This window comes from Coccinella septempunctata, chromosome 4 (genome assembly GCF_907165205.1).
Source record: "Coccinella septempunctata chromosome 4, icCocSept1.1, whole genome shotgun sequence".
Classification (NCBI taxonomy): Eukaryota; Metazoa; Arthropoda; class Insecta; order Coleoptera; family Coccinellidae; genus Coccinella; species Coccinella septempunctata.
In genome coordinates, this window is record NC_058192.1 from 22,081,780 (window position 1) to 22,096,733 (window position 14,954).

Below are 14,954 nucleotides of genomic sequence, written 5' to 3' on the forward strand. Positions count from 1 at the left end.
GCACTTCCTCCAATCGATGATAAAAGACGAAATTTTGCATCTGCGCTACGAACGCAGGCCTTTCTTCGATCTCCTCAGAACTGTGGGGAGTAGTCACTCCATTTGAAAAAGTTTTCCCCGGTGAGATAATTGGGTATTGAGTGCGTTTTTGGGGAAAGATATGGCTGATAAGAAGGGAGAACAAATGTATACGCGACCCCCAAAACTGTCTGGTTGGGATAGTTTCAAAGTCTTTTTATGGAATTCTGAAACTAGCCAGTTTTTGGGAAGAACTGGCGCAAGTTGGGGTAAGTTGGAAAAACCTTCCTCATAAAATAAGACTGATACGGGAAAAAAATTCTTAGAATGCTCCAAGCATTCAACTATTAAGCTGACAAATTTAAATCCTCTGCCTTGCTCATTTGATTTTTCGAACAAACCCTTCACAGTCCCTCTTCCATTGTTAATTTTCATTTTCCTTTTAATGTTATTTCTTTTTCAAATCTCAGTTATTCGTATTTCCATTCTTTTAAAATCATTACTTGATTTATAGATCTGCAGGGCATCACCATGACCTCTTAATCAATATTCCGAATTTAGTACGGACAGGACGGAAATAGAGTTAAATCGATAATGTCCCTTGTGTAGGAAAGAATTTTCAAAAAGTTAACAGTTTACTTTTCATCAGTTTCTCAAATCGTCGCAATAATTGGATTTCTAATGATACTTATTTGAGGAAATAGAGCATTATGAAATAGACTACAAGTTAATCAATACCGCCTATATACTCATTCGAAATTGAAAATACCCTTCTTTATTGATTCAATTCGAAGATTTAAATATAATAGTATAGTCAAAGGCTGTCCGCCTGTACTATCACCTAGAAATGGTCCATTCCATTATATTACAAATTATTGAAATTCACTAACCACACCTATCACAATAACGAACTGGATATTTTTTGCGATACCTTTTTAATAAATGTTCCCTCTGCTTCATAATGTTCTACTCAGAAATTTGAAATTATTCTTCATAATTGACATCCGATATTTTCAAAATTTTTTTTTCGTATAGTGATCGTATAAATCTTCTACGTGTTTCGTATGTGCTACTGCTACAGTCATATAATTTGGTTTTGTTCGTGAGAAATCATTCGAATATTGGAACATATCGATTTTATAGTACCTTATTCCGTTATTGATAATTTTAAGTTTAATAATGCGAGAACTAAAAGTAGAAGAATGACAATAATGATTGGTCATTTTTCGTAGCCATCACGATCACCGATATGGCTAGTACAGCTTGATTCTCCCCATACCTTCCTTCCATGTCATTTCCATATCCTCTGCTTTCCTTCTACATAAAATATTGTGTAATGCACATGAAAGGAACTCCATATCTACATCATATTCTAGCGTTGATTATAGTATTATTTTTATTACTTATATTTCAATCCACAATTCTAGCCTATGTATTTTCGACGGAAAAGAATAGTGGGTATTGGGAATAATAGGGGTAATATGTAAGGATAGTTGGAATAGTCTTCCGAACAGATTGAGGACTCGTGCAAGGTGAAGTACCTCTATTATTTAAAAAAATGAATCGATTTCAGAACAACTGTTCTGTGTACGCCATATTCAGCAGCAAAAATATCTGATCTATGCCATGTGGTGATAATTTTTAGACAAATTTTTCTATAGAAATTCAGAAAATGTCCATTATCTAGAAAACGGTGTCATTTTCACTGAGATGAAATCCTGATATACCTATTTTCAAACCCAAACCCAAAACTTCCTTCGTAGGGGGATCAATTTTGAATCGAATTGAACATTAATCTATGGAGGATGCATTTTCCGAAAGTCGTTGGCCATCTTGGAATCGCCCATAGCCTCCTATATCGATACATTTTCGCCAAAATATCGTAAGCCACAAGGCAACTCATTGAGGTCGATATCGAAGCAAGGATTGATATAGGACAGTATACGGATTTTATAGGGAACTTTTTCAACACTAATTTTCAATGTAATTTCGAATTCATTTCAATTTACACTAGAAGAGCTGAAGGGAGAATATTGGGACCAGTTTCATGTACAAGAAGAGATTCGGGTGACTTGGGACGATTTTGAAATTCAACTTGTCATATTTCAAAAACGGTGACCTATTTTCATGTGGGAAAGAGGTTCAAAGTTCAAATATGCTAAATGACTCAGACCATTGATTTGGATATATACCATGCTTCAGAATTCGGATAGGTATAAATTTAAAAGAAAAATAAAATATACTTGTCTTAAATCACCCACCGAGTTGGGAGGATTGGGATCTATTGATTTCTCAACTCTCAAATAAAATAGGTGACTCGGTAAGGAAATTAAATGATACGCCCCTATTACAGCGAACGTAAATATATTGCAACTCAAATGTAAAAAAAAAACTAAACAAAACAAGGGAATTTTGATTTCTTTCATTCTTTGGTGATTTCTTTGTGGAAATAAAGTAAATAATAATATCCTGCGAAAAATCGGCATATTTCCTGCTACCAATTCGCCGCTTGTATATCTATTCGGCTTTGTCCCAAGTCACCCTATATGAAACATAAATGAATGAGATCCATGTTGCCGTTTGATTTGAAAACGACCTTGTTTCATGACATATCTAATATTCCAATATCCCACGTATCCAGAAAAAAAAAATTACACATGCACAAAGTGAAACACATGTACCGGACACTAGAAAGTATAAGGGCCATAAAAAAACGCGCTTTTACTCTCCTGAATTCGTTAATTTTCCCTGCCAATTCAAACGCTCTGGTCACGGCAAACTCAACAGGAAATAATTGTTAAACTAACCGAAAAGACGCTACACAATCTTATAAGTTTTCCTCTTCACTCATAAATGGTTAGAAACAAAGAAATCTGCAAGGAGGGTAATTGTCCCAAGTAACAGGACTGTCCCAAGTCACCCGAATGTACCGGTAGAATAGATTTTAATGAAACATTCTTTTGTTCCAGGAAAAATCCTTCTTTTTTATCTTATTTTCTACTCCGCCTTAATTGGTTTCTTCTCCGCGATGTTAGCAGTATTTTATCAAACACTGGATGATAGGAAACCAAAATGGAAACTGGATAAATCTCTCATCGGAAGTAATCCAGGTAAGTTGATAGAAACGACAAATTCAGTATACCTATTTCAAAAAATGGAATAAATTGCTTTTTCATGGGTATGCATGTAAGTAATGTAAGTATCTACTAATTGTCTGCAACCATATCGAATGAAATAACAGATTCAACTAATTAGTTGAATCTGTTATTGGCCATTGCCTCAAACTCACGTATACTAATGAGAGAAAAAGTTACTAACTTCAGAAGAAATATGATAAAATTTCAGAAGTTAATAATTTATTTGTTTGAAAGTTCTTTTCCAATTACACATTTTTCGATATTCAATTTTCTTCTCTTCTCTCTTTCGCTTTTGTCTTCATTCTATCGCAAATCGTTTTATTCTTTGGGAATTCGTTTTGAATGATCTGATTCTCTTTGTATTAAATTTTTTTTTTTAATTCCAATGATTTAGATTTTTTCAACTACAAAACCTTTCATCATGGCAGAGCTTTTTTTCTTCATTATAAGCCAATTTTTTTTTGGGTGATCAGATAGTCAACTACTGAAAAATAATTTATTTCGCACTTTTTTTCAACTACTTATGTAGTTTTTCGAATTTCTTTGCTGTTCACAAAACTAGCTCCAACATGTACACCCTATTCAATAACTAATGTCCTATACCCTATACCAATATCCTATATCTCCCTCCCATCTCCCATCTGTCCGAGTTCTGTGCGCTATTGTACTTTACTTAAGGTCATCCGTGGCATATTATAATTATTGGCCATAATTATAGCCATAAGTACTCAACTTCATGATCTATTCCATGAAAGATCTCAATTCCAAAACATTTTCACATTAAGGAGCTTTGAAAAATGAAAATTTCTTCAAAATTATTATTTGTGCTTCGAACATGTAATGTGTATAGTGACTAAATATAGTCACTGTAGTAATGGGTTAACTAGTAGTATACTTCGAAAGAAGGTCATTTACGTCTGAAGATTACGCTAGATTAATGGAATGACATTAATATAGCGTAATTTTCGACATAATTAAATGACCTTCTTTCAAAACAGATACACTAGCGTTAGCCCAGTGGGATAAGCAAAAAAAAAACTTGCAACCGAAAATCCTAGCTTTTCTTTCACGGAGGAATTGTGCATAAAATGCCTTCTGTAGAATTGTATATGCGGTTTTTCGATCATATTTCCTGTAGGACTGGAAATTTAAAAAAATGGTTGATTTTAAAATTGAAGAGTTCCAAATTTTGCGTCGAATTGTCGAATAAGACGAACACATTTTGGACTGACCGTTTCTGTTATGAAGGTGTTCGAGCAGAATAATGAAAAATTTTCGTTTTTGGAGAATATCTTCCAAAAGGACCTATTAAAGATTAAATAGATCTCTATAAAAGTTGTTCGAAATTAAATTCTATGTCGGAGTGCGTCGAATAGGATCAAGCATCGAAAGGAAGGCTTAAGGTCATTCTTAAACTCCCTATAATTCCGACATCCTATTGTAAAAAGTAAGTGAGTAAAAAAAATTCGTTCTGCAAAGCAGGCAGGCACAGCTGGTATGATATGAATATATAATCGAGATTCATTTGAGGAACCTTCAAATAATATCGAATTCGAATAATGTCATTTTACAAATGACGATTTCTGAAATAAATGTGACTATACTAAATTTCAAATGAGTCGCATGACCATTCCTGAAACCAATTTTTTATCATTTTACAATTGCCGAATTACACCTGGATATGGTAGGTATAGTTTTCTGGAATTAACCTTAGAACATAGATACATGGAACACTGGAGTGAGATAGTTGCTTAGTGTCGCCAATCACATTTGAGACAGTTGATTTGGACATCAGTGTCACATCAATTTTCAGTACGAATAAATAGGAAATATGTGAATTTTTCAATTTAACGCCACTGCCTTAGTGTCGCGCTATACAGAGAAACATCGAATGTTTGTACTACAAAACATTCAATTGTAGCCTAATCTCAATTTCTGAAATACATATAATGTATAATAATATATATGTATATACAATCTATGCTCTATAATCGAGCTTACAATTAAACTCGAGTATTCTTGATTAGGTATGGTCAGTATGGATGGAAAATTGATCTCAAGTTTGAAGTTTGTTATCTCGAAAGGATTTGCCAATACATATATTATTATCGCATAGGATTGTTCAGGAAGTGGTCCAATTTCTATATTTCCTTAACGTAAATGGCAAAGATTATAGAGTTTTCATGGAAAATAAAAAGCAATTTGATGTCTTATTTCAAATATCTAGAATTGCTTTTCAGTATTTTAATTTCACTTTCTGTACGGTGGTTCCTTCATTTCCTGCGTTCATCGTTCAAATAACACGACCTCTGTCGATATCGCTGAATTGGCTGATTTCCATTGAACAAAAAATGTGCCCCATATACCTAAAGGTTTGTTTCCGTGGTGTGGTTATTATGCGCCAAGAGTTTAGACTCATATATTTTGGTTATCATTATACAGGTTCTCGAAGTTTAACAAATTCTTCACTATAATGAAAAATATTCATTTTGCACCAGTTTCTTGAAAATATTCCAAAATAACCTGTTGGGTCTGATAATGAAGGGGATCGCCTCTATAAAAGTTAGTTTTCAAGTAGCAGTAAAAACAAAAGGGATATTATTTTCTTCGTCTTCACCGTCAGATGGAGATTTGGGATCATTTTTATCTTTGATTCTTTCGTTTTTTTATCTCTTCTGCTCTCGATCTTTTCTCATCTTTTTATTATCTTCTGTCGGTTACTTTATTCCGATTTTATTATTGTTTCTTTATGGGAAAAAGACGTTATTTTGATTGCAGGGCAGTTTTTCCTTACTTTAAGACCACCCTAAAAGAGAAGAAATCTCAATTGACTTGAAAGTGTCATAATTTTCATAAATTGGATGGGGTACCCATACTCGTTTTGAATAAAACAATGTGGCCCAAAAAACCAAAAACCTGTTTGTGTTATTATAACTGACCAACAAAAATTTCTTTGAGTCTGTTCTAAAAACACAACACATCCGTTGTAAAAGACGAAAATAACAACGAGATTGACAAAAACTGAGTTTTTGACCGTTAGGTCTAGAATGCGCAGATTCACAAGCTATTCGCAGCACTGAATAATAAACAAAAACAACATGATGCGTCTTTAGGAATTAGAACAGGTATGATTGGTCGTTCCTGCTGCCGATGAGAGCCTATCTTGTCCCCGTCTTGTCCGCTACCCTGTTTAACCCCTCCTTCCAGATACACTCTGCCACCTTCCCTAAAACTTGAAAACAAAAGGAAATATAGGGATGCGGTTTTGGCCATGCATTGAACTCTAAATGAGTTCAATGTGAAGTAGAAAATGTAGCATCCATTCCTCTCTAGATCTTATAGTTATAGAGTTGCTTGCCATCCAATCACATCGAATTTGACTCACCCTCTACAAAATCACCGACGGTGATTGTGAGATTTGTAGGTACCTACTCAACAGAGCAGAATAGCGACTTCTATGCAGCTGCTTTTGGCATGGATGATATGTATATGCTGATTTTTTTGTATATTTGAGTTGTTTTTCAGGAAAATTCATATTCAGGCAATAGATATTTTCTGAAACACAAATGACGCATTGTGAATTGAACCAAATTAACTGACTGTTTCTGAAATAAATATGACTGAACTAAATTCCAAATTACTCTTTCTGAAATTAAATTGATTAATCGGAGTGACAAGTGATCTTTTCTAAATTTTATATAAGTTCACCATTTCTTAATTACCTACATATGGAAAAGGTGTGTAGGTACTCTTAGTAGTTTCTAATAGAAATTGCGGCTAGGGCTAGTAGTGAAGAACCATGTACTTATGCGAGATATGAGACATAGGTATTATTGAAATAGATAGCATTTTCCTTTAACATTTCTGTTAATTTACAGTTGATCATCTTAGTATTTTCGTGATTCATTTGCGCCCTGAATACATGAACCGCAACATACTCAATCCAACAACATCCATCCTTACTTTTTGCAGGTCTTGGATTCAGACCAATGCCACCAGACAGTAACGTTGAGAGCACGCTGGTATGGTACAAAGCCAGTGATAAGGGAAATATCCAGTTTTGGCAACATCAACTTGATGACTTCTTAGCAAGTGAGTAAAAGATAAGGTTCATTCTAATTCAAATATAATAAAAAAGTGAACGATCTATTAATATCAAGGCAAAAGTAATTTCGGGTTTTAGCCTTCTTCATTCACCAGTGGCAGTTGAGGATGAAATGATATCAGCCAAATGCTTATTATCCCCACTCTTTTATAATTTATAAGTAGTATTACAATAAGAGTTTGGTCTCACCGGTTTACATATTCTCATACATTTTGAATCTTGACTTCGCGCTTTGTTATGTGGTACTCGATCATTGCGTTGATCATGGGCCCCCCAGAATATCGCCCCCAGATGTTTGCAGAGGAGATGTCTTTGGGGGTTCTCTAGGATTATTAGATTTAGGGGGCATAATCATATAATTGCAATAATGAATTTGCGCTTAGTTATTTGTTAACCTGTTTCGGTGTTCTTCATTGGACCCCAATATGTCGCCCCCAAATTTTTACCCCTATCGGGGGGTGATATTCTGGTTGCCCCATGGTCAACGCAACGATCGAGTAGGTACGACATAACCATGCGGAAGTCAAGATTCAAAATGTGAGGTATAAAAAAAAGATAAAAACTTCAGTAGTAGCCTGTATTGTATTGTGCTTCTTATTTTAACTATACAGGGTGTCTACTTTTAAAAGGGCCAAACTTTTGGCGAGATTATCAAGTTATTTGCAACAAAAAATGTTATATAATGCATGGTTCAATTTAACATTTCTTGATTTCACGAAACATTTTGAGTATATCTTGAAGTTTGGCCTTTTTAAAAGCAGACATCCTGTACATATAGAACTATTACACCCTGAATGTACACCTACTAAAAATATTGCTTTTCACAGCTTACCAAAAGGAAAATAACCCCAATTATAATAATGTAGAGCCATGTGAGCCCCACAAAAAACCTTCGAAGGGTAAAGTTTGTGATGTCCAACTGGATTCAGAATGGCAGAAGTGCGTGAAAGAAAATGGATATAATTATGATTCTCCCGAAGGAGGACCCTGTATCTTTTTGAAACTGAACAAGGTATTTATATGACTATGCAAAGGTACTTATTACCTATGTAATTATGTGCTAACGAATGTGAAGAAAATGTTCCAGATTTTCACTAGACCCAGTGTGGTCTGGAGTAGGTACACTAATTTAAAGTATTTTTCACAAGACTTTTCGGACTAACTGTCATAAGCTCGCATTCAAAGTTAGACGACTTATTCCGGCTTTTAGCTAAACGCGAAATGGAATTATTCTACATACATAGTTCAATTTAATTAAACATTAGATACAGAAAAAAGTTTCAAATTCCTCACATAAGGGGTAAAAATAAAATGAACGGAAATATCATTTACTTTCATACGTTTAGCTTCAGTTAGAAAAAAACGCGCCTTTATGGCTTTAATTTTAAACTTATGCTAAATTTAAACATATACTACTACTTATAATTATTTTCGTTTTATCCAACCATTCCCTCATTATTCACTTTACTATACACCAGATAAAATAATTTCATGTCCTGAGAGTCCTGAGACTCCTTGAGTGTGTCTTGAGCTTACACTACTTAGGGAGATAACCTAATTAGCCAAAATATTGTCTGCAAGAAATGATGTGTAGGGTAAAGAAAAAATTATTCCTTTAATGATAGTAAGCACAAACATATCAATTTTGAGATATTATTGAAACAAAAATTACAGGATTTATTCTGATTAGAATTCATATTATGGCTGAAATATTATAATTGATGAAAAATTGATATTTGCCAAGTTTTAAATAACGAACTTTGATGAATCAATTTGTTCACTCTCTACTCCAATATACCGTTTTTAAAGTGCCGATTTATTGATCTATTAATTGACCCGATGAATGAAAACATCCATCCTCAGATCGTGAACTGATCAACGCGTATCTGTCAGTTCACATGATAAATGATCAAACTCGGCTTGTTATAGTTTTCTATTTTCAGCCTTACTATAGACAGAGACAATTATGGAAAATAAAAATAATCGGTTGAAATACCAAGTGGTGTACCAAGTTCGTGTACTATTAGATGTTTCTGGAGAACTGGACCTATTTGAAATCTGAAAATTGGGATTATGATATTGTTCGACATATTATCTACTGAGCTGAAATATTCTTGAAGAGTGAGCACTGTCAGTTATACAGGGAATGGAAATAAATTTTTCAAAAAAATTTTTTTTCTATTTTTTCGTTTCTGATATGATAGAATATTCAATTTCGAATATATTTCTGTTCAAATCATATCAGGAAAGAAAAAAAAAATTTTTTTTTGAAAAATTCACTGTGCTTAGGCTTCAACAATATTTTAGCCTCGATTTTAGCTCAGTAGATAATGTCGAACAATATCATGATCCAAATTTTCAGATTTCAAGAAGTCCAGTTCTCCAGAAACGTGTCTAATAGGCCCTCGAACTTGGTACACCTTGTATATGCCTTGTGACGACTTTGTTGAGTTTGAGTAGCTATATTGTATGTATTTTCATGAACAGTAAACTTTATGACTTGGTACTCAATACACATTGCTTTTGTATTTATATACGGTTTCACATTGAAACTTAAAGAGAGATCTTTTCTATTTAAAAAATCAAGTTTTTAAAAATTCCCTCGGATCTGCCAATTTTATTTTTGGGGGGCACATTTCTCTACATAAAAGTCACTATGTACACATTCTCAGGCTACATCATTTCATTCCTTCAAGCGGCAACCCCATCCACTTGAACAGGGAACAGGTAATGCAATCATGCGATATTTTGTTGAAAAGGTGTTTTCCATTTGAATATGAGAGTTTTTGAGTTTTCTTCATTCATTTGTACGTATTATAGTTGGGGAGCACAAGAGGGAAATTCGGGATTTACTCGAGCGTGTCAGATTTATTTGAAAGGGACCTTGGATCCTGTAGAGTGCCTCTACCAAAAATTAGATCTGTATATAGGGGGTCTAGGACAGCCGTTCAGAATAGACAAAAAAAGAATCATTGTACATATTCGAGCGTGTGAGATTGAGATATATGTGGTTAATTATGTGTACATATTGAAAAGTATATATTCTCTTAATCTGACAGTTTATGTTTAGCGAAAATATGTGGGAGGGCGCCAAACTTGAAAAAAACTTCACGTGTACATTCTCGAGCGAGGTGGCTTTTTTTCTTATTTTGAAGCTAATGATTCAAGAATAACGGAAATAATATGATCTGACAGTTTCAGCAAGCCGAAACAAAACTGTTTTCTCATTCATTATAAAAGTTGCAGAGCATAACATCTTCCACAAATTTTGTCCGAAGCAATTTTTTCTTCGTTAGTTTGAAGGTTTTCGAGATAATGGCGATTAATGTACATTAGACTGGATTTGTACATTCACCTAGGCCTTTCGAATGTGTGGCTAGGCTTCTCGCCCTTATCGCCCTCTAACTCGAAAACGGTTAAGACATGTAAAATTGCTTCAGACAAATGTATAGAATTTTATTATCTGCAACTTTCATAATGAATATAGAAACGATAAGAGGTACAGGAAGCGAGATATTTAAAAAAAAATCCTTGTTATCATCTTCAAACTGTCAGATTAAGGAACCCCCCCCACCCCGGATTATTGTCAGATTAATGGATCAACACGTCTGCAACATCTAGATTAACCATCTGTATGAAAATCTGACACGCTCGAGTATGTACAAGTAACGATTTTTTTTGCATTTTCGAATTGTCAGCCTCTTTAAAAGTGGCTTCCTTTGGGTCCAAATAACATATCCTCTAATAAAATCTGCCACGCTCGAAAAAATTTCTTTTTTTACCTTTTCCAACTCTTCCGTACCGCCTGCCCCACAACGCAAATCGTCAGATTATCACGTAGGGCATATACAGTATCTTAATCTGACACGCTCGAGTATGTACACTTGACGATTTTTTTTACATCTTTGAGGACCTGCAGACGCTTTCCCCACCGCTGAAAGTGCATACATCATAAAACATTTTTTTCTTACTACAACATCAAATCTTCAAAATCCACTAGGTCTCCACGACGCTTGAGTAAGTCGCGATTTAGTTCGTCGGCTCTCGGCTCCCCAACTTTAATATTCGGCTTTGCATATGAAATATATCACCCAATATACCTTGAGTATGAGATGATTATCAAAATCCGAAAAAAATTGAGCCCCGCCATGTACCATACAAAATAGGATTAATTTTGCTCGAATAACTTCCGCCTCACATTCACATGGAGCATTTCAGGGTTGAAACGCCTATACTTTCGTTGACAATTTGCTTGCTTTTTAAGAGAGGTCATAGATTTTCGATTTCAAATGGCCCCACAAAAAGAATTCTAGAGATCTGGCCGGCCATTTTCCGTAGGACCATCCGACTCAAAATCGGAAAGTTATGTCACAGAATGGGCATCTCTGGAAGAATTACACCAGCAATAAATTGTCGACGAACGTAGACGATTTACCCTCGAAATGCTCCAGAATGTGAGACGATTTGTGCAAAATTCTGTGAATAAATTTTTGGAAGCATCAAATTCTTAAGACTTTCTTTATGATATATTTCAGATTTATGGCTGGGAACCCGATTATTACAATTCATCCAATGTACCTGACAACATGCCGGAATACTTGAAACAGGAGATCAAAGAAGCCGAAAATAGGAACGACGTGAGTAAATACATTGAATATCTTTCGGATGGAGTTATAAGCAGAAAAACCAATATCTTCCATCGGTTTGACTTGCTTGCGAAAAATTTAAGCTTCTTAGTTTATTTCTTGTTTTCTATAATGATTTTGCTATTATATTTTCGATAATTTATTGCCATTTATATACCAAAAATTATACTATTTTCAGTATAAATATGTGTGGGTCACTTGCCAAGGAGAAAATCCAGCTGATGTTGAAAATATAGGAATGATCCGCTACTTACCAAAATGGGGATTCTCATCGGAATACTTCCCATTCGAAAACGTCGATGGTTACCTAAGCCCGCTAGTTGCCGTTTATTTCGAAAAACCGAAGCGTAAGTATAAATTGTGATATTATAAGATATATAAATGTGGCTGTAGGTACTTTCCGCAGAGCCTTTCTAGTAGGCAATGGTATTTTTGTAACAAATTTTATATGACATTTCAATCTAGGTAGTTTTTTATTGGTAAATTTTGTTTTTAGTGACAGTTGACAAATATTCCTAATTTTAAGTAAGTAAGCAAACCGTTCGCCAATAATAAGTAATGGAAATGAACAATGAACAGGCTGTGATTTTTCTATATAGGTAGTCTTGGCTAGAATTAAAGTATAAAGCGAACCGTAAATACCTAAGCTTCACTCAAATTGGGAATATAAGGATTTGATTCTTACTTAAGAATTTTCTCGCTTTAATGGCTTGATTGGCGACTCTCCTAGGTTTTCCTCCTCTGCCGAGATGATCTCAACTTTTGGCAACCAAAAATCGTATCTTCTACAACAGGCATTATAGACCCTATAACCATAGGTGATTTGTAATAGTCTGGGTGTCCTCTGCTTGCAGTTGAGCTATGTACATTTACCTATGAAACATCCTGCATATGTTTGTCCAGCTTAATGGACAAGCTGATGAAAAGAACGCGGAATTTTGAACAGTTTTGGCTGGAGAACATACACCTATGTTCCACCAAGGAGTTTCAAGCTGTTTACTCGTTGATCAAACGTTAAATCCCTTTTTTGTCATTAGGACTGATAAGGACAACTAGTTCATACCGTCAAAAATTACCAAAATCGGTCAATTTCATGAAAGATGAAAGATTCTTCCAGTGAAGAATTTGGACGTTTTCGAGACAAATTAGAAAAAATTATTATGTGGAAAACACTATTACAATGTCGTTACAATTTCTCAATAGTATATATATAGATTACAATAAAAAAATTTCCGTTATTTCAGGTGGAGTTCTGATCAATATAGAATGCAAAGCCTGGGCCAAAAATATTATCCACGACCGAACTGATAGAAGAGGTTCTGTTCATTTCGAATTGATGATAGATTAAGCCAAATAATTTTCCCTCGACTAGATTTTTAACGAACATATTTGTTACTGCCAATTCAAAATTTTCCAGGAAAAATTGTGAAGGTACTTCATCTACGATCAACGTATTCCGCACATCAAAATCAATGAAAATAGGTACAAGAAAAGTAACGCCACAAAATGGTATTACCAAATAGATTTCTGTCAGTTCTGATCGCCTTTTGGGCGGTAGGTTCAAAGCTCCAATTCGAAAACGTTCAAGATGAAGTTGAAGGAATTTTCTTTGTTCATATCGAATGAAGCAGATTCCGATATACGCAAAAGCAAATAAATTTCTCCGCGTATTGTACGTATATATGATTTGTACAAGTTCAGTTTTTAGTTGAGCAATAATTTCAATATTTTTTACACATAATAACAAGGTAAAAAATGCATTGCATTAGCTCAAAATGTAGTTTCTTAAGTTTGTGATTAGTTTTTCTAGCATTTAATTTATTTCATAATACACATATTAATCGGCTTAACCGCATTACATTTCATTTAAGAATTCCATACATCGAAAGATGGAAATCCATTTTTTGACTCATTCATCAGTAATTCAACTATGAGAATAAATGAGAGGAATTTTTATATGAAACATAGTTCAATCATTGTATTCTTTATACAATGGTTCAATTCAGTTGGTCTTTATGTAAATATGTATTGAAAGTGTGTAAAGAAGGGATGAAATATTTCAAGATCTTCATGTAAATGCTCTGTCCCTTAATATGATTTAGTACTACATATACAAGGGTTTTGTTGTATAATTTCCAAGTCCTGTTTTAGATGTCAAGAATTGTTAGAAATAACAATAGGTTTAAGAATACGAGTGAATTGTTACATGGATTTACAAGAGTGTCCAAGCAAAGAGGCGAAATTATTCATGGTTATGTGCTTGATATTTTTAGAAATATCGGATAGTAATTTATTGACATATTACCTAGAATTTTAGTATATATGTTATGCGCGAATAATGAGTATAGAATTATAGATCGAAGTACATTGTTAATTGTAACTAGTATTTATGCAATTGTCCATTATATTTATTTGAAATTTCTTGGTTCATCTTCAGAATGTCATTCATTAATTACAATGCTTTCTTAGTAGATGTACTTACTTATAGTTTCCTAACTTATTTAAAGCACAAACGCTTTATACTCTCTGAAGATCTTGCCTAATGAATGTATGTTAAGTTCAACGAGATAATTCAGTGATATTCCATTTACTTAGATCATTGAGTGAATTGGCACTCCATGTTTATAACTTCCGTTTTTTAATATTCGCAAATGAATATTGTATAATTGCTCGTATGAAAAACTCAAATATGTTCATTTTATTATTTTTTTCATTTCATCGAAATGAATTATTATTTTATGTTCGGTGAATTTTCGGAAAGAACTATTTATTTCGTTTCAGAAATACAATAACAATAAATACTCAGTTGAAGGCTAGAAGACTTTCTATTCAATCCCTGACCCGGATTATCCTTTTCCTTATATGAAATATTTGAGCTTTCAACAGAATCATCTAACTTTTCCTCAAAAGTCGCCAACATGTAAGTTCGCCGATATAAGGCCGAAACCATGAGTAGCATCTACTCTCCCCGAATGAAACGGTATTTTCTTTGATATCCTGTTAAATGGTGTGTGGTTCATATTATAACATTTGGTGATATTCATACGG

General features: G+C 34.0%; 1 protein-coding gene across 1 annotated transcript; it reads left to right on the forward strand.

Annotated features, from left to right (window-relative positions):
* Positions 1-21: 21 nt before the first annotated feature.
* Positions 22-14,722, forward strand: LOC123311918 (sodium/potassium-transporting ATPase subunit beta-2). Its single transcript, XM_044896045.1, has 7 exons — positions 22-287; positions 2,988-3,128; positions 7,128-7,247; positions 8,088-8,272; positions 11,796-11,897; positions 12,085-12,253; positions 13,151-14,722. Exons 1-7 carry the CDS (start codon positions 161-163, stop codon positions 13,252-13,254), a joined length of 948 nt encoding a protein of 315 aa, XP_044751980.1. The 5' UTR covers positions 22-160; the 3' UTR covers positions 13,255-14,722.
* The last annotated feature ends 232 nt before the right edge of the window (positions 14,723-14,954 follow it).

Bases quoted from the DNA above. Each gene is read 5' to 3' on its own strand.
- LOC123311918 (XM_044896045.1), top strand. From the start codon at position 161: ATGGCTGATAAGAAGGGAGAACAAATGTATACGCGACCCCCAAAACTG. The intron at 288-2,987 runs GTAAGTTGGAAA...CTTTTGTTCCAG, and splicing joins AAGAACTGGCGCAAGTTGGG to GAAAAATCCTTCTTTTTTAT. The intron at 8,273-11,795 runs GTATTTATATGA...GATATATTTCAG, and splicing joins TCTTTTTGAAACTGAACAAG to ATTTATGGCTGGGAACCCGA.